The following is a 24563-nucleotide window of genomic DNA, read 5'->3' as shown; positions in this document are numbered from 1 at the left end:
GTGTTTGTATTGATTTAGTTTTTTTTTTATTTAGTTATTACTGAAATAATTTTACATATAATCTGGATTTTAAAACAACAACAACAACAAAATAATACTTCTACATCCAAATGGAAGTTGTCCTTTCCAAGTGAGCACCTTGGGAGTCTTTGTGCTTTTTTTCTAGTAATATTGCTAATACTAAAAACAATTTTGTCACAATTCCTTCAGAATTGCTTCAGAGCTGGTTTATGAACCTCGTGAGAAAACTGGCCCCATTTTACATGTAAATTGTGTAATCTTGTGAATTTATATTTACACAAACACTCATCTGTAGTTTGAGGAACTCCTGGAAAGATTTTTGAGCAGAGAAAAACATAATGAAGATTGCTTTTCAGACTTCCCCTTGGGTGCCTGGGAGGGCTCCAGAGCTCCTGTGTGCCCAGCCCTGTTTCAGGAAGACCCTCCCCCATTGTGTGCAGCCCCGGAGGAATGGTCAGTGATAGCACCCTGCCATTCCAGCCCCCAAGTCCATCCCCAGCATCCGACCATGCGGATGGACTCGCCACCCAGCCATACCAATCACGGTGTCTCATCTCCTTGGCAACAGTGAGTGGTTCTGGGGTGGACACGGGCCCCAACCAGGGCCATTCGGAATCCTTCCTGGGATGGACACATGGGGACTGCAGCAGAAAGCTTCGTCTTTCTCCTGGAGCTGCTAAACTTTCAGGAATCTATGAGTATAGGGCTATGGCTGGCCATCTTTCTACCACATGGTAAGAACTGCCTGCAGGAGGGGCTAACAGGGACAAGCAGACATTTCAGACAAACAGGGTGTCGAGGAAGTACAAAGTTGGGTTTGAGGCTCCACCTGCTGCAGCCACCCATGGGTCCTCCACAGTTCAGTTAGCCTGTGTGCTTCAGTTCTCTTGTGTTGGGCATCTACCATCTGTAACCCAGAAGTCCTAACCAATATGGTGCTCCCTTTTCCTCAACTTTGTGAATACCTGATTCCCTTCTGCTGTTCAAAACATTTCCCCGAGGGGGGCTGATCTCAGTCTTGTACATCAGTGTGAATGTATGGGGGCGTCCTACTGCTTCCCAGATGGGGTGGCACACTGCCCAGTGATACACACCAGAGCCCGGGAGGCTGGGTCTAGACTCAGCCAGCACTGCAACTTGCTCAACCACCACAGGCAAACTCTGTAAAGCCTAATTCTGGGCTCCAGCTTCCTCATCTCTGAAATATGGGAGCAAAACAGGACAATCTGCACTCTGGTGTGGCTTCGAATGCTAGTAATCCCACAAATTAAAAAGGAAATCACAGATCTTGGCATTTTAAGTCTACTCTCTATAGAGCGTGGAGGAACTTCCTAGATCCCTGAAATCAGCCAGTGAAGTATTCAGCTGGGTTGGGGACCGTCCTCAGAACCTTGGAGCAAACCACCACTGTTTGCATTTACTGAGTGCTTACTCCCTGCCAGGCCTGGTTCTAGGTGCCCTGCCCACGTCATCTCCTTTCATCCTCCTGGGACATGGAGGCGGTAGTTACTGTACCCACTTTTCAGAAGAGGACCCTGAGACCAAGTGAAAGAAGGTGCCCAAGGTCAGGACAATGGTTGAACCAGAGCCCCTCCCCACTGCCCAACTGACAGTTGGGCATGGGGATGGTTTGGTTCCAGGGGATGCGATTCTGCGAGGCCGCCTGGTCGGTGGAGCAGCCCCAGGGCTGAGCAGGTGTGTGAGACCGAGCCACCACCTGCTCAGGTGGGGTCTTTTATTTATTTATTTTATTTATTCTATTTATTATTATTATTTTTTAGGTGAGGTCTTTTAAAGGAGGAAACTCAGAGCATCTTCTTGTTTCGCGGCCCAGACCGCCTCCCCACCCCCCCGCTCCGCCCCGCCAGCCCAATTACCAAAGGTAAGTTCTAGCTTCACCTTTGAGGTAAAAGCTCCTGGCCAATCATTCATTTAGATTTATTTATGCACAGAAGAATTTGCTTATGGAACTCCAAAGCGACTGGTTGAAGAGAAAATTTCAGCAAATCAGTGAGGTATCGTGCAAACAAGAAAACCCACCTGTTTAATTAGCAGGGTTTTTTGGTTTTGGTTTCCTTTGTTTGTTTGTTTGTTTTAAACTGATCAGTCAGTTCAATCAAGATAGTGGATGATTGCCTTCGAGGCACTGAGGCAGGGTAGCCTGCTAGTACTGGCCTCTGGGCTGCCTGGCCCTGTTCCAGAAGGGCCGGTCAAGCCCTCTGGGCTGTTCATCGGAGGCACCTACAGGAACCAACGCGAGAGGATGCCCAGGCTACACAGCTGAGCAGAAAAGGACATTGTAAAATAGTACATATAGTTGTGTCAGTGAATAATAGCTGAACTGACTATTAGTTCATTCATCAAGCATCTATTGAGCACATACTCTGTGTCAGGCACTATGCTAGGGCACGTTAATAATATCCCTGGAAAAAGTCTAGAAGGAGATATATTTGCAGGAAGTTATGGGGGTATTTACTTCTCACGTTGTGTATTTCTTTAATGTCCCAGTATTTTATAATGAGTGTGTGTGACTTTTGTAATAAGAAAAACACAAAAAGTGGGGGCATGTCTCACTGGATTGGCCCTTCAAGAGTCAGGGTGGGGGTTGGCAGGGGTGCAGCTGCGGAGACTTGGTTCAAGGCTCTGCCCTGTGATTTAACAGCTGTGTCACCTTGAGCAAACCACAGCATTCCCAAGCCAGGGTCTTAAATAAAAGAGGCCTACTATGGGGATCGGATGAGAAACATGAGAATGTTTTGCACCCAGTAAAGTTTAGATAAACCTGCTGCTTGTCTACACATGGATCCTGACTCAGTTATCCACCTAGGACTTTGTAAAACGCAAATCTAATTGTACTGCTCCTTTATTTAAAACCCTTCAGTGGTTGGTCACCATCAAGGCCTCTGGGAGTCTTCAGCATGGACAACAGCATCCCTCACAACCTGGCCCCTGCCTGTTCTTCAGCCTTGTCCCTCCCTATTCTCAGTCACCCCAAGAGCCAGGACAGATGACCACCCTGATTCACCTAAACTCTCCATCATCCCTCACCTTCACACCTTTGCACATGCTGTTCCTTCCACTTTCCTGGAACAGTAGCCCTGCTTCTTGTTTTCCTGCCTGGGTAACTGCTAGTGGTTCTCCACTTTCCACTTGTTTCCCTTTGAACAAAGGGACCTTATTTTATTTATCTTTGGTGTCTAGCCCTGACTATAGTTGTGGGCATGCAGTAGGAGTTCCATAATGGGTATTCCAGTGCCAACCTCTAATGCCTCTCTCATGAGGACCACTGCGGTAGCCCCCAATGGGCTCTACCTCCAAACCAACTCCTCCCTCCAAGCCAAGTCTACCTTTGAAAGCAGAAGTTGCCTATGTTGTCTCTCCATTGTTTGAAGTAACAAGTCCAAGCTTCCTGGCCTGTCACAAGGGGCCCTGCAGGAGCCATAACCTCTTTCTCTGCCTATTTCCTTCCACCAAGGTCCCCAAACTTTCTCAATTCATGGCACCCTTAGTGACTCAGGAGCTTTTCACAGCCCGCCCACCCCCAAAGCCAAAGGAGTACCCAACAGCCCAAACAACTCAATAGTTATTCGTGTTCTAACAACTTAGTTGATATTGGAATAAGGAATCCACATAAATTGGAAGTACTTCTCACAGTGACCAACAGATGTCACTGTGTTCCTCATGAATATTTAAAATGTCCCAGGAAGCCCCAGTTAATTCACCGGGGCACCCTGGGTTGCCTTAGCACATAGTTTGGGAACCACAGCCACATACAGTTGCTATAAAAAGGGTTATCTCTGTTCCCACAAATTTGCAGTGTATCTCCATGCCCCATTCTTTCACACGCAATTTTCCTGGGCTCCATCTTGTTAGTTTGGAAAACCCTTTCTGATAGTTGAGTCACCTGTCCCATCTTCTGTGGAGCCTTGCAGTTTCTATAGCATCTGGTCCACTCCTCCATGGATTTGTATCTCATTCTGTTTTATTGATCAATGAGCTCCTTACTACTATGAATTCTTTGAGCATAAAGCCTTATTCTTTTTTCCCTCGCATCTCTGAGAAGCTAGCAGAGCACCTCATACATAGGAATAAATGGCGGAATGGTTCTGAATCTGCCTCTCTTGTTCTGGGAAATCACTTCGTATCCTCCTGACTTCCCAAACCCTGAGGCCAGCTGATTTGAAGCCAGACTTGAAACCTCAGGATCTTATTTTTCTTTATTCACCTTTATCCTGCATTCCAAAAGACACCTGGTCCCTGTTCCTTCTAAAACCTGTGGCCCACTCTTCCTATTTCTCTTCTACAGCTATGGAAGAGGTGTCCATCTGCAGGGCTGCTCTACTGGCTTCTTCATCTGTGTGTCTACCTTTGTGGCTGTCACCGTGATCTCAGTTCTGGCTCTGCACAGATACCTGGGGGACAGCTGAGGATGCAGAATTCTTAGATCACCTCCCCACTCCAACTCAATGGCTCTGCCAAAGATTGCATTTGAATCAGACATTCTGTAATGTAGTGACACTGAGAAGAGCTTCTCAGATCCCCCTTTAGGGGAAGACTTGTCCAGCCACGGAGAGTGAAGTCAGCAGAGAGCCTCTAATCTCATTTCAGGGTCATAGGTCAATGTGGACGAGGTCACTGCCCCATCTTTGTTCCCATGTCCAGATGGTCAACTTCTCTTACTCCAACCATTTTTGCCCCAAGGTCTTTCTCTAACTGTTCTTATTGGGTAGGACTCTTCCTTCGTCATCCTCATCTCCCTGTTATTGCTCCTCAAGATCAAGCTCAAGTACTGCCTCCTCCAGGAAGCATCTGCCTTCACTGGCCCATGATTCTTACCCAAGTCATGGCTTCAGGTTGTCTGGTTAATCACGTATTCAGTCACTTACTACCTGGCATTCTTGCGTAACTTGGCCCATGGCCACGTTTTTCTTCTGAATTAGATGCCATGTTTCTTTAGGAAACAAGAAATGAGTGATACTGTGTGTGGGGGGGTGTGGGTAGGTGTGGGTGTTGGTGTGTGTGGGCGGGTGAGTGTAAGGGATGGATGGTCTCCCTATTGCCATCAGCTCGGTGCTACACAGATAGCCAAGACCAAAACATCTGTTGGGTGGACAATGCCTGAGGTGGAGTCAGCAGTGAATTCTTCCAGACATGGGAGAAATTGTCCCCTCTGTCTTTGTGCCATCAGAAGAAAGGGACCCAGACCCTGAAAGGAGTGTCGGAAAGGTCACAAAGAAGGGGAGAAGGGAATGCCCCTCCGAGGATGAGCTAAGAACTGGTGGCAGAAAGAGCATTGCATCAGGAGTTAGAATGTTGTGACTTTGAGCTAGTCCCTTGAGTCTTGGAGTCACAGTCCCTAAACCTGGTAGATTTCCCAGGTTATCAAGTAGAAAAGCAGGTTTCACCACCCTTTTTTAGGGACCTTCTTGGCTACTGCCAGGAATATGCTTTGTTGGTCCTAGGGTGGGTTTCTGGTGGTAACAGTAGGGGATGAATGAGGACTCCAGGCTGAGTTCACACAAGCCAGCTTGGAAGAAGCCAGAGAACCACAGTGCTCCCAGGGGAGTCCACGAGTGCCAGGCCTGCCAATGACCCACCCTGCCAGCATGCCATCTCTTGCACATCCCTCACCCAACTCGTGCCAGCCACACCCATGAAAAACATGCAAATGCGTGCTTGTGAGGGGCCCAAGTCCACGGCAATGGCACAGTGTGTGGGTGGTGGCAGGGTCCACCAGGAGGCTTCATGTTGCCTAGGAACAACCCCAGGCCTGGCAGCCAGGAGACTCAGGTTCAGGCTGTACCCTACTTGTCCTGAGTGTCTGGCTCTGGGGCAGGAAGCCTCTGCCCTGACCCTCAGCTTCTTCATCTGTAAGATCAAGTGGCCCTTCCAGTCCTGGTGAGTTGTGACTGTCAAGCTACAGTCAAGCTTTCTCCGGAACAGAGCTATGGCAGAAAAAAGGGAGCTGGGCAGCACAGGGAAAATTATCTGAAACAAACCTATAACGATAAACCTCTCTACTCTATTGAATATACCCGCCCATTTAATTTATTCAGTTAATAAAACTTATTCCCCAGAGGGGGACAGGCAGAGGTAAGCTACAAACCAATCTGCCTATGTGAGCATGGGTATATATGTCTAGCTCATAACAATAAAAAAAGAGTAATTAAGAGATGTATTGAAGTGTATAGAAATCCTGAAGGACACTGAGGAGTCCAATTCAAGTTACTGTCCTTGGTGCAAATTTAATTCAATAGGGAATAGATAAATAAAAATAAAGAAAAAACAAATTCAGAACAGATGTTAGGCAAGCAATTTTTTTCACAGTAAGAATCATAAACGTGAAGAACAGCCTATAAGGCAAAGTTGTTGATGCAAACAGCATCAAGCTACTAAATAAATAGTTAGATGGCACTGCAGGGACAAAGAAACATTAAAATAGTCATTTGGCTGTCCCTGAATATTTGCGCCCACACAGTGATGCCCAGGCATGTAGATTCCTGGGCGCCGGAGGGGACCGTGTGTGTGTGTTCTGGTGGCTGTGTGTCCTGTTGCAGAGAGTACGTGCAGGGCATATATTTGTGTGAGACTCTGTAGCAAAATCTCCTCTCTCCGAATGCCATGTGGACTCCGAATATGAATAGTGGGGCTTCACAAAAGCTAGAGTCAGTTCTAAAAAAGACAATGAGGTCAAGGAGGAGCCCCAGTGTCAGGGAGACACGTGCTCGGTCCTGAGCTAGGTATCAGAGCAGGTGTGTGACTCCAAAGAAAGGAGAATTCAGTGGCAGAAGGATTTCAGACATAGCAGGGGAGAAACAAGGGCAGGAGAAAAAAAATTAAAGTCTAGATCATAATGGTTTAGAGAAAGAAACTCCATTCTACCCCAACATCTACCCTCATTGCTTGGCTACGAAAATAAAGGCCCCAAGAGGTGAGGTGACCAGTGGGCACCACCTGGACACTTGCCAAGGCCAGGAGAAGGGGGGCAGGGGTTCTCCGAGAGGTGCAAAAGGCCAGAGGCGTTCCTGCCCAGCTTTCCTGAGGACGTGCAGCAGGAGGGAGTGACGATCACCCCACACCTGGCTGGGGACGGCTCCTGAAGTTGGCACTCTCCCCGGGGCCCCAGATCGTTTAAGAAGACCTTTCAGAAACTGACCTGAGGAGCAGAGGAATCACCCTTGCTCCTTGGCAGGCTGCATGAATTATCGTGCACCTTTGATTCTCATGTCAGATCTGGGAAGAGGCAGGCACTCACGTGTTTTTAAAGGTTGGGGATGATGGTTAAGTCACTCGGTCTAGTCCGATGGCTGGGAACATCCAAGCTAAGACCAGAACCCAGATCTGGCTTGCAATCCAGTGCTCTCTCTGGCTCCCTAGGTGGACCCCCCAAGGGTTAGTAACCCCATAAGAGACCGATGAATGACCTTAGTGAGGGGAGCCCTGTGAGTGTGTCATGAGAGCACTACCTTCCCCTTATCTGTTTATCCCATGGACCCCAAGATGGCCTGACATGGCAGTGAATCAATTTTGTACTTTTATGGGCTCACAACTGAATTGAAGCATAGTCACTGATGGGGCAGGGTTATAGACCCCTCTACCCAAAACCTTGATTTTAATATGAGAGATTTCCCCCCTAATTCCTTTCATTATGTCCCAAGGAAATAATACTAATTACCCAAATCAGCAAAATAACAAGACTTTCCTGTTGAGGTTTTTGTCCTGAAAGACACATGCTCAGGGGTGATTTCTTTAGTCATTCAATAAATACTTCCTGGGTACCTTTTCTGTGTCAGGCACTGTTGTGGGCACTGGGAATATCCCAGAAAAGCAGAGACAGACTTTGTGTCCTCATAGAGCTGGCATTCTGGCAAGAGAGCAGGGCAGTAAACAAATAATGATGTGACCTGGCATTAGGGCCAATGTCCTAAGGCAGGAGATTTGACAGCCAAGGAACGACAATAGGAGACTGGAACAGAAAAGCCTTTGGATTAATAAGGAGAACCAGGGATCGCCTGGCTGGCTCAGTCTGAGGAGCATACAACTCTTAATCTCAGGGTTGTAAGTTCAAGCCCCACGCTGGGTGTGGAGCCTACTCAAAATTAAAAAAAAAAAAATTTAAAAGGAGAACTTGCACAGCCCTGCACTCACCTCTTGCCAACCACATATATGTTGGTCATATATGTTTCCATATAAATTGTCATATATGTTTCCATATAAATTGAGGATAATGCAGTCAGCCCAGCCAAACTTGCAGGGTTGTTGGGATGGTTACATGAGGTATTGTGATCCAGATACCAGAAAACAGTTATGGATTGGTATTTACTATGTAAGTGGCCCCAGGGAATAAAGATACATGTCTCTTAGAGTCATAAAAGCAAGATATATACCCATAGAATGCACACACAAGTCCATAAAGCATAAAAGGAGTCCCACTGCAGCATTGCTTGCTGGAGGCCATCAGGTGTCCCCTCTGGGGGGAGAGGGGACAGGCAGGATGGATGGAGGCCACACGCTCTATGGGAGCCCAGTGATGTGACAGTCTGCAAAGCATGGCACCAAGTGAAAAAACCAAAGCAGGGAATGAGGACACTGCCATTGATATGAGCTACAGACAATACACACAAACACACAGTTTGCAAGAACGTGTGCCCAAAAAAATACATGTTAAGGACAATGGAATGGTTGTCTGTTGGGGAGAGGAAGGGAATGAAAGAAAGGTATGAGGATAAAAGGGAATGAATAAACATGCAAAACGCATGGCACCGTGTTTCTTGTTCTCCACAGTGTCTCAGAATGAACACAAACACGCACACAGAGAGACAGAGACAGAGAAAATCTTGAAGTGGAGGTAATTAGGAATTACTGGTTGCAACCCTGATAATTCGTCAATGGTGAAGTAAGCTGTTCTCATCAATGGCTCTGTTTCATGTGGAATAGCTGGGAGTAAAAGGCTATTTATTAGATCAGTGTTTTCTCTCAAAGCCAGTTCTCCATATTCTAGTCCCAAGAGACATTCTGGAAAACAACAACAAAGAAAGTTCTGTGGTCAAATAAACCCTGCATACCAAATGTGTCACTTGGAGATGTTCCAAGTACATTATTACACGAAAGCCTCTGAGAAGTCCCACGGTAAAGAGACCTGTGTTCCTTCGACCGACCTGGCGTTTTGCAGCGTTTGACCAAGGAGAACCCCCCCTTTTTTTTATTTTCCACGTGACAATTATTATAGTCCATGGAAATGGTCCAAAGGACTCTCTGTGGGAAACAGCGATGCTAGACTGTGGAAGGAGGGGAGGCCGAAGACTCCAGATTCTGAGCATGTTCTGGGATTCGCACCCTCCCGTGGCCTTCCTAATGCAGCTCCGTGATCCTTAGGGTGCTTTGCCCCTAAAGTCACTGGGGATCCCGTGGCTCATCCGTAGCTGTGACTGATGGCAGCAAACACGGAGCTGCCCTCTGCCATCCTCCCCTCCTCTGACTGTAGGCAATGATCATTTTCCCTCCAGAACTCAAAGCCGGCATTCAGCAGTGAGGGTTGATGCGTGTCTTCTTTCCTGATGATGGGCGAATGTTCGTGTCGGACGCTGCGGGACGTTTCCTGTATAAAATTCTCCTTCTCCTGTAGATCTCACATTTCTGATGGGCCAAATCGTTATCATTCCTCCCCTGGGCCATTAGAAGGATTGTTTGTCTGTTTATAATCTCCCTCCTCCTCTGGCCCCCTCCCACCACTCACCCCTGGCCTTGTGCTTCTCTACGCTGGCATCTGCACAACTTCCTTCCAGTAAGCCACTTCCTTAGCACCACGGCTGGGTCTGACTCCTCCCCTGCATTGCCAAGGTCATGCTCTCTATCACAGCCCCCAAGATCACATTTGTCTAGCACACCCTCGGCTGGTACTCTCTCCCTATCTCTATCTCAGCCAAAATCCCCTGCAACCTCCTCACAGGCCGACGCACCTGAGTGCACTCTTCTCCAGGGGCCACCTGCCATCCCTCCTTGGCATGACTGGCTGTGAAGCCCTCCAGCCTCTCTCTGCAAGTGCACATCAGTGCAGATGCTGTGAGGATGGAGCGGGGGGCTTTCAGTGTGCCTCCTCCAGCCAATCATCACAAAGCTGAATGCATGCCTGTGACATAGCTGAGAAACACAGGGAAGGAAAAGTAACAAGCTACAAATTGCAAGACCACCAAATTGCAAGATCTTGACAAGTTCCTTAAGGTGGGAAGGCCAGATAGTGAAGGGCCAGTGCCCAGGTGAGGAGGAGTGGCCCTATGATGGAGAAAGGAGAAATCAACCAGAGTCCCAGACACAGAGGACTAAATTTATACGAGACATAAAGGCTACAGTGACCTAGCAGGAAGGAGGAAACTTGGAGGGGCTGAAAGCAGAATTGAAAAGCAAACACATAAATTGTAAAGAGTTTGGCAGAGAGTGAGATAAGAGGAGAAGGGGCTCTGGGAGGGGACTACTGGGAATTTATTAAAACGAACTGAATTTATGGTGCAGTTCAAGCATTTGTTGATAACAGGGCTAGTCTGGTAAGGAATGTGCTCGCTGGCCTATAGTCAACAGGAAGTCGGGGCAAGATGACTGAGGCCATGCATTCCAATTAGAAATGTGTGGTTCACATTGAACAGTTGGATTCCGGAGCACAAGGAGAAAGTTTAAGTTTCGCCTGGAGTTCACTCTCAAGGTTTGAAGGCAAGAAGTAATGGTCATGTAGCCAACGGTCAGAGGGAATAGTAAAGCATTGTTACATTCTCCAAATGTAAAATGATGCAGTTGCCATGGAAAAGAGTAGGGCAGTGCCTCAAAAAAGTAAAAAGAGAAGTACCAAATGATCCAGAAGTCCTGCTTCTGGATATATCCCCAAGAGAACTGAAAGTGAGGTCCCGAAGAGCTACTTGTGCACCCATATTCATTGCTGCATTGTTCACAATAGTCAAAAGGCAGAAGCAGCCCAAGTGTCCACAGACAGATGAAGTAGGTGGAATGGGCTCTCCTGCCTCCACAACCCGTGGCTGTGGGACTTAAGGGTCCCCTGATGCCTGGTCAGATCCAGGTGTTGAGGATGACATGGACATTTGGCTGGAGGGCTTTTTTTGTTGTGGTGGCTTTATGATTTTGACTGCTCTAAGAACCTCAGATAAGTGGAATCATACCATATTTGTCCTTTTGTGACAGACTTATTTCACCTAGCATAATGTCCAGGAAGTAAATGATGGTTGCCAGGGGCTAGAGGAAAGGGGGAATGGGAAGTTTTTGTTTAAGGGATATAGAGTTTGTTTTTCAAGATGAAAAGAGTTCTGGAGATGAGTGGTGGAGATATTTGCACAACAGTGTGAATACACTTAATGCTGCTGAACTGTACACTTAAAAAGGATTCAGATGGTGTTTTATGTTGTATTTTACCACCACCCATTCCACCTACTTAGATGAAATCTTTCTTCTGTGGGTATCAGTTGTGGAGTCTCAGACACTGAAGCCCACAGTGCTCAATAACAAGTATGGATTTGGAGGAGGGCAGACCTCAGGATGTTAAGTGTCCACTCAGGAGATAGCATCATAGTGGGTTCCCAGGCTAAGGGGGACAAAGAACTGGGATGGCCTGAGGGACCCAAGCTCTAGCAGAGACATCTAAGACTTTGGGAAAGCAGGTGAGAATCTTTAGGTGGAGTCTTTGGGAAGGATCCAGTGGCCATGTCAGTCAAAAGGCAAAACCATCCCTTGGTCTGCCCATGAATCTAAGAAGAGAACTTGGAGAGTTGGGGATACCCTTTAAAGGAAAGTGGAATGGCCTCTCTGGTGATTAATATGCACCGGACACTGCATTAGCAATGCAAAAGATGGAGGGGGATGACCCTGATGGGACCTGGATATCCTTCCCCAGGGGGGTCCTGTTGGGAGGGCAGAAGTCTTGGTTAATACCTGGATGTCCACTTTCCCTGTAGCCTGAGTAGTATCAAGAGGTGCTGGTAGGTGTTGTAACACAAAAGACCACCCTCACCATGTCCACCATGTCCACCTACCATGTGGTGATGGGTCATCCATCAGCCAAAGGCCTAGGACATAGGTTATGAGTTCCTCTTTAGACAGAGGCCAACATAGCATCATTTGCTAATAGTGCCTCCCTAGTGGTTCATGTGGGGAGCCTGGAGAGCATGTCAGAGAATCAGGCCTTCATCAGTAGGCCAATACACTGAAAGCCTCACTCCAAGTGGAAAATTTCGTATAGTAGGTCACAAAATTCTTGCAGTTTGGGGGTGTGATGGGGGAGAAGTTGTGAGGAGCATGGTCTTGAGATGCAAACAATAATCAAGGAACTTATTTTAGTAATTAAGTTGCCATGATCTGCCCCAGGCATGCAGGCTCGTAAATCCTGGCAGTCCCTTACTAGGAATTACCTCATGTGCACAGCTGCGGAAGTGTCACGCACAAGTCTGACCAGGAGTAATTGGAATGCACAGTAAATAACCCAAAATCTAGAAAATTGAAGGGTCCTGAGGAAGAAAGAGAATATGGCCTATTTTATTTTATTTATTTATTTTATATATATTTTTAAAAGATTCTACTTATTTATTCATGAGAGATACACAGAGAGAGGCAGAGACACAGGCAGAGGGAAAAGCAGCTCCTCACAGGGAGCCTGATGCAGGACTTGATCCCCATACTGGGATCACGCCCTGAGCCAAAGGCAGATACTCAACCGCTGAGCCACCCAGGTGCCCCTATTTTATTTTTCAATAAAGATTTTATGTATTTATCAAAAGAGAGCATGTGAGTGTGAGTGGGGGGAGGGGTAGGAGGGAGGGAATCTTCACGCAGAACTCCCCGCCCCCCCACGCTGAGTATGGAGCCTGACTCGGGGCTCGATCCCACCACCCATGAGATCATCATGGGAGCCAAAATACAGAGTTGGCTGCTTAACCAACTGCGTCAACCAGGTGCCCCTATATGCTTCATTTTAAAGATAAATTTGATAATGCAAAATTTAGTAGAATTTCAAATTTGTGTGATAAGTGATTTTTTTTTTTGTTTGAAAGTTTATACTATATATCTAGAGTTAATTTGGTGTAGACATCTAGATGCCTTTGCCTTCTGCCCTATGTGAGTAACAAAGATTTAAAATGGTTTTCTTTGTTAATCCTTTAAGGGTTCCAAGAACTTGAAAAAAGTTTCTCCGCTCCCAAAATCGGGATGAAGAGGAACTTTAAGCTCTGTGTAAATTGAGAATTAGTTGCTCCTTCGAGTTCAGTAATGGCTTTTTTAAAATCATGAAATCAAAGAGGGTTTGTCATTCTTCTTTTTGGAAAGACTACGAATGCTATTTGCATTCTCAATTAATTAGGGTTGAGAGCCGTAAGAATTGGGTAAGTGTGTGCAATTTTTGAGAGTATCTGAGCAAAAGAGTTCTCGACAAGATGTCTGCGTAATGCCATGTGTTATCTGGACCTGCTTCCAGATGGGAGAATGCCTTGGCAAATGCCACAGTGATTCATGACTAGGTTATATAATTCTCTTTTGCATTTTGGGTTGAACAACTTGGATTTGTTGCAGGTACAATTCAATTAAATATGGAATTTATTATTTGAAAATATTAGCTGGAAATAGAGCTTTTATGCAATTTTAATTTGAGATGTTCTATTGTTCGGGGGCACATTTGTGCAGGGCTGTCACCTTGGGGATATAGAAGTTATTGATGCCATACGTGGTTGTCACTGATGGAGAATGAGCTCCCTTCCACCTTGAACCTGCTCTAGTGGTAGATTTGGGGAACGCATATCGAGGAGTGTAAAACTGAAAATCTGAGGCTGACTTCCCTGCCTCTGAACCCTCCACTCTTCCCAGCCAAGTGCTCATCCCCCACCTGCAGTCCCAGCCTGTCCCCAACGTCCTGTCCTCAGCCTTGATCTGTTGCAGCCAGGATAGATCTCTTGTCCCCAGCTGATAACAAGGATAGGGTCTGGTTTCTGCATTCTGCACCTCACATCATGCTCCCAAGTCTTAGGATTGAGTGCCTGTGTGTGATTTGTTCTCAGGTCTCTCCCCCTACCCCTTTCTCAGGGCCTGGAACACCCTGTTTTGGGGCCCTATTGTCCACTGACGTGCCTTCTTGAGTCCTGCTTTTCTGGATGTCTGATTGTTATCCAGCTGACACCTTCTCTGTGGGCAGCTTTCTCCTGGACCGTTCACATTGGCCAGTGTTTGCCAGAATGGGGAGCTGCCAATTTCTTACCCTTTAAACACTGTGCTTTGCTCACCAGCTGGAAGCTGCTCTGGTCAGCACCCATAGCCTGGTCAGTTTTCCATACCTGGCCACCCCCAGTGAATGGGGCTACTTCCAGTTTCTAGGCCATTCCCTCTGCTGTCCTATCTCCCAGAAGTAAGCAATGAGGGCCAAACCTAGCTGAGACAGGATATTCACATGAATTACTTAGATATTTACACTCACTCAGTGCAAAAATCTTACAGAGAGATGTTTTAAATTGTCAACCCCTATATTTTGTTAAGCTTTTTTAAAAGAAGATTTTATTTATTTATTCATGAGAGACACACACAGAGAGGAAGAGACACAGGAAGAGGGAGAAACAGGCTCCATGCAGGGAGCCTGATATGGGACTTGATCCCAGGACCCCAGGATCACGTCCTGAGCCAAGGCAGATGCTCAACCATTGAGCCACCCAGGCAGCCCTTTGTTAAACTTTTTAGCTTGAAAGATTCTGGGTTAAGATTGGGAAATCATTGTAATAATGCCTGAATTTGCGATTTTTAAAGCAGCAGCAATAAGATGCTGTGTGGCATCGCGTGCTAGCTCTGGTTCTGCAGTCAGGGGCAAAAGCCCCTCCTCTGGAGGAATGGTTTCAGCTTCTATTCTACTTCTGCTAGATTTTGTCAGAGATCTCTCAGAGTCTTAAACCACCATAAAAGCAGGGGCTTATAAAAATTTTCTAGTGCAGACTGTTGGGGTTGAGCCATTGGTTTGTAGCCACCTCATTTAGAGCTGGCAAGGGTTTCAGGTATCATCTGGCCCTTTGCTTTTCAAATTGCTCATCTTGACTTACTAGTGGTTATAAAACCGATTTAGTGAGTCGTGACCAGCTTGTATTTGTTTTGCTTTGTTTTTCATGAAATAATAGAATAGAATAGGTCAATGTGCCTCTTATAGTAAATAAGATGTTCTTTTGTAAGACTTTTATTTCAGGTGTGTGTGTGTCCTGGATCACCATGCAAAATATATTATTCACCAGGGCCCAAAATTAAAGGGTCAGAGTCACTGATATAGTCCACATCCCTCATTTTATTTTGAGAAATCTGGGGCTTCGAGAGTAGAAGAGATTGGCTTAAATCCATCAAACTAACAAGTAGCAGATAAGAGAGTGAGAGCTAGAATTTGATGTTGTTTTTTAAATTTAATTTAATTTTTTAATTTTTGCGGGGGCTGGAAGTTGAAGCCCAGTTTTCTACTGTAAGTTGGCATGCTCTGTTTGATGTTTTGCCACCCAAGGAAGAGGAATTAATATGGACCCTTGATCCTAACTCCTGGACAGTAGTAGTCATTCAACTATGCAGCAACCACCACCTAAGGGTTGTCATTGAATAAGGGGGGGAGGGGGGAAGTGGTGTGAAATAGTGGCTAAAAGAAGAGATTCAAAATCCGGGAAAAAATGGGTAAACGTCAGAAAGGCCTTTGGATAAAGACTAGGGGGAGAAAAGGTGATCTTAAGCCACCAGGAAGAATGGACGCTTTGTGGTATTCACCATTGGGAATAACAAGAGACCATGATTCGGAGAGGAGAGGTGGAAAGTCTATGCAAGGCTGATTCAAGAGAAGTGGAATGCTAATGGAATTCATCCCATTCTTTCCGGTCTAGGTCACCTAAGATAAATCTTAGGACAATTGTTGCTTTGATAATTCTACCTATTGGGCTAAATGTTTCAATTAATGATAATTGTCATGTGTTTTCCTGCTGACAACGTTCTTCCTGCTCTTAAAGGCCTCCTAGAAAAAATATCAGCCAATTATATATATTTTTTTAATAAAACAATGCACCGCCCCCTAAAATGCAATACCAGTGTAATCACTCATCTAAAAATGTACCCTTGCAAGCTGATGGTTCATGATTGATCTCTCTTGACCAGTGAGAATATTGATATTTAACTCACTGAATGATTCTCAATAATTATGGCATATGGACCACCAGGTCTCATACTAATTTCGCTTTCAGATTCATATTATTTGAAAATGGTGAGTCTAAGCTTTGTTTTCCACACTGTCATGAAAGACTCAACTTTTACCAAGTTAGGAGACCCAAATATTACCCCTAGTCAGGCCTCATGACCAGAGATGTTAAAATAATTTAGGATGTCTGTACTTCATGCCATAGTTTCAGGGATATCGTGTCTTCTCTGTGGTGAGAGTAGTTTTCATTTTCATTAATTCCTCTTAAAACTGAGTCACATTTTGGGGTCACACACTTAGTAAAGGACACTCGTTCTGAGGCACACTCTGCAAATCAACCACAGAAACTTACATATTTGATCCTAAGCATCAGCATCTGTGCAACTTTTCTGCAACAGTGGCTTCATTCCCACCTAAGAGTTCTGCCACCCTTCAACACCTATGTATGCTTCTCTTGAACTCAGTCCAGTTTAAAAAGGAGAACCCTCTCCCCATATCAGTTGTCCAGGAGTGAGTCTGAACACTAGTATTTTCTTGAACAAAAAGGCAATAGTTTCCACCCTGCCCTATCCTCGGCCACATTTTCAGGTTCCACCTTGCATCTTCTTAGGGAACAACCAGGGGACACAGGGCTGCAGCAGGCTCAGTCCTTTAGAGCCTTTTCATTCCCAGAGTTCTGGATCTATGGAGGTAGGCCAACAAATGTCCCATACATTGACAACATAGCCATCTGATGGCATTAAAGCAAACCTTGTGGGTGCTGCTCTGCGGCCACACCTACAAAGTACGCAAGTGTGATGGCCAAGAGCGCTTCCTTGAGAAGGTTTCCTATGGTACTCACTCCTGAAGCACACACACTCTCCTAGGTACAACAGAATCTGAGCTTTAAAAAACATTGAAATGACCTTACTGTTTTCGTTGCTTTTCCATATGTATCCCAAAGTTCTCAACTTTCTCACTGTCTGGTGACAAGGTGCTATTAGTTCACGTGTGCTAGTTAATTAAATAAAAATGGTGCTAAAAACCTCTAGGTTGGAAGCATATGAGACACCTCTACCTCCTGTGGGCATGAACCTTGTGTCTAAGTGCCAGGTCTTTTATACCAAAGCCTTATTTGTTTGCTAAATTGATTTTTTTTTTTTTTCAGTTCAGGGACTCAAGGTTCCCTGAGAGATTGCTTCAGATTCCGAAACTTGCAAAAATGTTCTGAGAACATTCTACTGCTGCTAGGTACCAGAAGGTGCTACATGCATGATATCCAAATGAGGTTATTTGGTGCAGCGCTGGCATGTGATTAGGCTGGGGAATGCAGCACAGAAGTCAGAAATATATATGGGAGCTAATAAATAATAAAAATGACACTCATTTCAGTTGGAAAAGGATGAATTTCCAGATGGAACACTACCATCTGAGAAAAAAAAAAGAGTGAATGCCTCCTAACTTTAGCTTCAAATAAATTCCCAATGTATTAAATATATAATTTTTAAATGAAATTTAAAAAACACTAGAAAAATGAAAGTTAAAAATATATTTTTTGAGTAAGATCCAAAATGTAGAAACCATGAAAATTGATTAAACTCAACAATAAAAAGAAAACAAATGTTTTCTGATTGAAAAACTTCACAATAAACCAAGTTAAACAATATACTGGAGAAAATATTTGCAATGTATATGGATGTAATGGGCTATTTTCTTTAATATATATAAAGAGCTTCTACAACTAAATTGGGAAAAGATCACTAATCCAACAGAAAAGTGGCAAAGTGGCAAAGAATTCTTCAGAATGCAAAATGCAATGGATTTCAAGCATATGAAAAGATATCCAAGCTTGCTCATAATTTAAAAAGTACAAATCAAAGCTACCATCAAGTGGTAAAGATTTAAAATCATGACCACCACATTTTAATGGCAATCACATGCTCCTTCAGTCACAGCATGAGTCCCAAGGTGTATTTATATTCCTTCCCAAACCCTAAAAGAACAGTATCAACATAATCATCATACATTTGTGATTGGATATAAACAAGATGGAGATTATTTTCCCTTCCAATTTGTAATTGACTTTATAACCCAGTGGATGACAAGTGGCTAAGGGTCCAAGAAGGGAGTCAGTTTTACTTGTTCCTATATACTGTTTGTACTTTCTGAATTATATACAATATGCATTCTTACCTACTTGCAACTGAATATTCTAATGAGAATATATGAGATCATTGAACAAATCTGGCTTGATAAAGGGATACAGGAATGAGGGGCCACTAATCAAATGGAGGGGCAGAGATGATGAATGCCAAGGGGCATGAAAATCAAATTCAACAAGAGGAAACTACGTTTATACTAGAAATCAAGGTCAAAGTGATGTGAGGGAAAAAGAGGTGGGATGAGACCAAATAAAAGAACAGCTATAGAACTATCACTTAAAAGAGAGAAGGGTAAAGAAGCTTTGGATAGGAGCCTTTAGGAGCCACAAATGAGCTGAACTTAGGTGCCATTAGTATTTATAAGTAATTCATAGTAATATGGGGCACCTGGGTGGCTCAGTCGGTTGAGTGTCTGCCTTCTGCTCAGGTCATGATCTCAGGGTCCTGGGATTGAACCCCACATCAGGCTCCCTGCTCAGCAGGGAGTCTGTTTCTTCCTCTGCACCTCCCCCACCCCCACTCCTGTTTGTTCTCTCTCTCTCAAATAAATAAATAAAATCTTTTTTAAAAAAGTAATTAATAGTAATAGCTTGTCATCCACTGGATTATAAAGTCAATTACAAATTGGAAGGGAAAATAATCTCCATCCTGTTTATACCCAATCACAAATGTATGATGATTATGTTGATACTGTTCTTTTAGGGTTTGGGGAGGAATATAAATCCACCTTGGGGCTCACGCTCAGAGTGAAGGAGCCAACCCGTAATCATTAATTGACGGCATGTTCTCTAAAGCAGTAAAGCCTTGCATTTTTTTCCTATTATGTTGTCAAGGGTACTACTGTGCAATTCAAAAGAGTTCAAATCAAGTATTGTGAATAAAAACTGGATAGGTATGCATGCCAGTCCATCTGCTTTACATTCAAGTTCAAAGGAGGCAGAGACGACATGTGTAGTTTTATCTGCACAGCGCGTGGCAAAGCAGGCTCCATAATTAGATACTTGGTAAAGACATTTTGTTCTCAGTGGCGGTGGTGGTGGTAGTGGTAACAATAAACAGTGATGCTGTCAACCCTTCTTGGCAGAAAGCTTCTCTAGCAGTATCTTCCCCATAGCAGTGAGTGGGAGGGAAAATGGATAAGGAGCTGATCTCCAGTTTGGGGACCCAAACTCTGATTGGGTTGCTAATGATAACAACCAGATAATAAGCATAATGATCCCCATATTTGGCTTTCAGGTCCAGAGCAAAGAGGAGATCCTCTCTGTTTCTCTGTCCATGTTTCTCCCAATGTGCAGTAGTGTCCTGTCACCTAACAACCCAGTGCGTCTCTTTATGGCATCAACAGTGTGGGGCTTCCTTTGCCAAATGGTGAATCAATCAGTCTATCATTTGAATTTTTAAGAGGGCCAATCTGGTCTTGATTATATTTTCTAAGTCTAAAAATTACTATAACTTACATGGAATCACTGTAAAAGAAGGGTCTTTTACCGAATGTAGTTTATCCTTGACATTCCCAACCAGCAAAAAGATTTTGCGAAAATTTAAGTAACAAAATAATTTGGGGGGGCTAAAAAGGACCTTAAATATAAGCTCATCCATCCCTTTCATTTTAAAAGGTGAGCACACTGAGTCACGTCAAGATTACAGAGCCTAGTCAACTCTTTGCCCCACCACCGTTTTGCCTCCAAATTCAGGAATGGACATGTTCAAAAAGAAGTTGGTGTTTTATGGTTCATCTTTTTTTCTAAAGCAGAAAAAAGTTGACAGTTTTGTATGAAGAAATTATGCCATCACCTTTCTTATTCCCCCCTTTTCACCAGAGGTGGGAACAAAAAGTGAAGATGATACTGCAATTTCTATCTCTAAAACCTCATTTGAAATCATTCCCTTTGATTTACGTTTTCTTGAAATGAAAAGAATAAATGGTGTTAACTTAAAGTTGGGGGGAAAAGTTGATTGGACATCTTGTTGTCAAGGAAACTAATTCTCTCTCTTCCTCCTCCCCCCCATACATTCATGCATACCACACCACCCACCAGTTAATACAGTGCCCTTTAAACTCTTCATCTGACATTCTAAAATTATTTTAAAATACCCAAGTGTTTTACTCTGAAAAATCAGTACAAGAAGTACTCAAGGGAACAGATTCCTAGAATTCAAACTTAGCCTTTTTCCTAATTCTAGGGAAGCTACTGTCATTCTGAGTCAGTGCTGTGTCTCAGCAATGTATGGGACAGTCTCCAAGGTCAGTGTCAAGTCAACCACAGAATGAGACCATTGGAAAAAAAGAACTGGAATGAGAACTTTTAAAAAGCAATAGAGCAGCACAAAAGTAAGACAGGTAAATGGGTCAATCCCTTGAGCCTTTATTAAGTATCTATCATGCTCAAAGTAAGAAGCTATGCACTTAAAAAAAAAAAAAAAAAAAAAGCAAAGACCAAGCTGAAAGAAATCTTAGAGGATTAAGTAGAGTTGCTCATTATTGAAAGATATACACCACCTCCCTGCTCTTCCATCAGAGGAATACGCCTCCCTGCCCCATCGATGTCAGGCTTGGCCAATGACTCACTTCGGCCTCACTGTGGGCAGAGTGTGCTTCCTGTCCTGATTTTGAATCTGGGCATATAACTTGGTTTGGCCAATGGGATGTTAGCAGACATGATGCAGCAGAAACTTAAGATGTTGTTGCACTGTTAGGTTTGCTCTCTTGAACATTTGCCTTCACATTGAGAAGAGCCTTTCCTGGTTGCTCGCTATTCCAAGAAGGATGAGAGGTATATGGAGCAGAGCCCTAGTTGAGCCTGCCCTAAATGAGCTACCTGCCCAGAGGACCAATGGATGCACCAGAAAGCACAGCTGAGTTGAGCCAAGTGTAGCTTAGATTAATCAATACCAGCCACCTCTTAGGCACATGATAAATAATAATTTTTTAAGTCCCTGTGTTTTCGATTGGCTTGTTATGCATCAATAAAAACTAATACAGAGATCATCTAGTATGACAATTTATTACTTTTGCAGGATCATATAACTAAACAGCAACGAGAGCAACTAGGCCAAAACTGTGGGACCATTTCCATAGAATACAAGTCAATCTTTTGAAAATCATCACTGGGAGAATAAGTTTAACGGATCCACTGGATAGAAGGGTTCATAGACCACTGGACCCCATTAGCATGTACTTTAGGAACACAACAGAAGTTTATTGCACCTAAAACAGTGAACACAGACCTGGTGGTCTGGAGAAGAGCTGCTAAAAATCTCCCAGTGGCTGAGGAGGAGCGATACAAGAACAGACTAAAACAATTAGGACTCCAGTGGAGAAAGACACATGTTGAGAATCAATATGATTTAAGTCTGTCAAATCTTGAATAGAATAAATGCTCTTAACATATGTTTGTTCACCAGATTCTGAAAAATTTTTTTTAAGAAGGAGCATTCTCGGGTATAAAAAAGAAAAATTCGGGCAGCCCCGGTGGCGCAGCGGTTTGGCGCCGCCTGCGGGCCGGGGTGTGATCCTGGAGACCCGGGATCGAGTCCCACATCGGGCTTCCTGCATGGAGCCTGCTTCTCCCTCTGCCTGTGTCTCTGCTTCTCTCTCGCTCTCTCTGAATGAATAAATAAATAAATCTTAAAAAAAAAAAAAAGAAAAATTCAAGAAAAAAAGAGGGGCTCTATTACTCTACATGGCTGAGAACTAGGGTGACCCTATGTTCCAATATATCCAGGACAGTCTTCACATCCACTGTTGTCCTGGGGTGATTGTTAATAGCACGGTGTATTGTATTGGATGGTAGATTATATGGTCAGATAGCTGACGGGATGTTTTATCCACAGAGTTGGTTTAGGTAAGTTCATGAGAAAAGACCAGTCACATCTTGTTCTCAAGGCAAACTAGACTAGAACTAGACTAGTTCTCAAGTGTCTGATTGCAGTAGTGGTGAGAAATGGTCAAGGCATCTAGGGATTGACCTAACTAGTCGGGGTCTTAAAGGCTGAGAGGTCATGTTATTTCAGCCTCCCATGGGGGCCCCCTTTGAGCAACCCTGAGGCCTCCTCCTGGAGCCTCATCTATACAGCGAGGCTCTCTCTTTATGGATCCTCAAAAGATCTAAACACATGCCACATCCCCATTCTGGTTATTACTTCCTTATCAGAACATGCAGAAATCAAGATAAATGGTAGAAGAGTAGAGTTCACTCTTACCCACACAGAGGTCCATATAGCTTTCTGAGCTCCATTTGGCTTTCCCAGAAACCCTGTGGAAAACATAGCACCATCGTAAGAAAAAGATTAAACAAAATATCAAGTATTCAAATTTATTCAAGAAAAAGTCTGGAACTGTGAGAACACAATTACATAAACAAAAAAGAATTCAAGTTCTATTGCTTTCAAGTATTTTGAACTATTAGAATAAACAAGTAGCTTTAAAAAATATATTGCCAAGGAAAAATCTTGGTCAACTCTGCTTTAATGGATAGAAGGAGATCATCTGTACTTCGAGTATTTGTGTGTAATTGCTGTTAAAATATTTGAAAACTGTTTGCTTTCTCAACTATGTTAACATTCCCCTCTACAATTTGGTTTATATTATTATTAATTTTGGCAAAGCCTCTTTTGACAGTCACTATATGTGTAAATGCCTGCTGAATCTATCCAAATTATCACAAATTCTGAATTATCATGATCCAAGTTAAATTTTTAACTGAAAACAACATAGTCAAAACATAAGAACCTTAGAGTAACTTTATATAGGACAAAACATTAGACACATTTTGTAGTGGGAAACAAGTATACCTAGAGATATGCGTGGGGTGGAAGGTCAGAAAATGCTACACCCTTTGTGCTATAGGGCTGGAGTAATGTAGTGGGGATGGAGTGTGTGTACAGATATAGATGGAGGAAATGTAGGGAGGGATGAAAGGTTGAAGACTGCTAGATCTCTGTGTTGTGGGAATGCAGTACATGGGAGACATCTGAGGGGCAGGAAAGAGGAGAGAGTAGGGGGGCATTGGAAGAGGTGGATGTCCTTAATGGAAATACATCCCATTCTTATTACATCTACTTTCACAGTCTAAGTTTGCCATATATCAAGGAAAGCTTATATGAATATAAAAATAGTCACTGAAATTACTATGTTCTACAAAGAACTTGGCAAGGTTTGTACATACAAGGATGACGAGCTGAAAAGGAGCATATGTGGAAATTAACCAGAGGCAGGAGCACCATGTTCTCTTCATATGGACAGTTCTACTATTTTTCCTCAAAATGTTAATATTGAATTACTCAACTGAATGCAACTGATCATTCCCCCTACCCCAGGACTATGTGAAATCCATTTACTTTAAATTTCCTATCCAGTGTGTTCTCTTTTGACACTTAGAAATTTTCTCACATTTGCCTCGGGAACTCACAGGAAGCCTTGGTGGGGTTGCTGTTTGTGGGCTTAATGTTGTGAACACACCACCCCAGAGATGGAGGTGAGGAAAAGGTATTTAAAACACTAGGAAGACAGCAACAACAACAATGAAGAGGGAAAAGAGTGTTGGACAGAAAGGAAGAGAAAAGAAACTGAGGAAGAAGGAAACGAAACCCCTAACATTGTTATCTGTGTCATGCTGAGGGCCAGCCTTTCTGATGGTGGGGGTGGGGAAATCCTAGAGAGATGTTGACCAGACATGACCAGGAATGGCCCACTTAGCCCTTCTAGTCTCTATTTAGCTCAGTAGTTCTTCACACGCAGGATCTGTTGGCTCCTGATGTTGGGTCTGGTGGCTGCAACACCATGAGTTCACAGAATAAGCCATCTGGCTTCTGAGAAAACCCAATGAAGGAAAACAAAATACTCTTAGAAGATAGAGTGCTGGGCCTCTATCTACAAATGCCTACAGGACCTTTCCACTTGCATGTCCCTCTGGCCAATCAAAGCTATCTCCCCAGACCAGCTGCCCTCTCTACCTTCTATTTCTGTCAACTCATGGCCATTCTCCCTGTGAACCTAGCTCAACATTTTGCGATGCTTTGGCTCATTTGCCTTGAATTCTCTATACTAAATTAGTTTCAGGAGCTACTAAGTTTGCCCCCAATGTCCTCATTTCACCCTCACCCTGGGCCAAGTCCTCACCACTTCCCCTAGACTTCTTTTTTTTTTTTTTTAAGATTTTTATTTATTTATTCATGAAAGACACACAGAGAGAAAGGCAGATACATAGGCAGAGGGA

At 43.9% G+C, this 24563-nt stretch overlaps 1 protein-coding gene across 3 annotated transcripts in view; it reads right to left on the bottom strand.

Annotated features, from left to right (window-relative positions):
* TBXAS1 (thromboxane A synthase 1) overlaps window positions 1–24563 on the bottom strand; it is a 161855-nt gene that overhangs the window by 92475 nt on the left and 44817 nt on the right. For all 3 annotated transcript variants that reach the window (XM_072777419.1, XM_072777420.1, XM_072777418.1), the window contains one exon: window positions 22549–22601. In XM_072777419.1, the coding sequence (XP_072633520.1) occupies window positions 22549–22601 (53 nt within the window). The remainder of the gene's footprint in view (window positions 1–22548; window positions 22602–24563) is intronic.

Source organism: Canis lupus, chromosome 15, assembly GCF_048164855.1.
Source record: "Canis lupus baileyi chromosome 15, mCanLup2.hap1, whole genome shotgun sequence".
Classification (NCBI taxonomy): domain Eukaryota; kingdom Metazoa; phylum Chordata; class Mammalia; order Carnivora; family Canidae; genus Canis; species Canis lupus.
The sequence above is the reverse complement of the archived record's forward strand: the minus strand, read 5'-3'. Positions and strand labels throughout refer to the sequence as shown.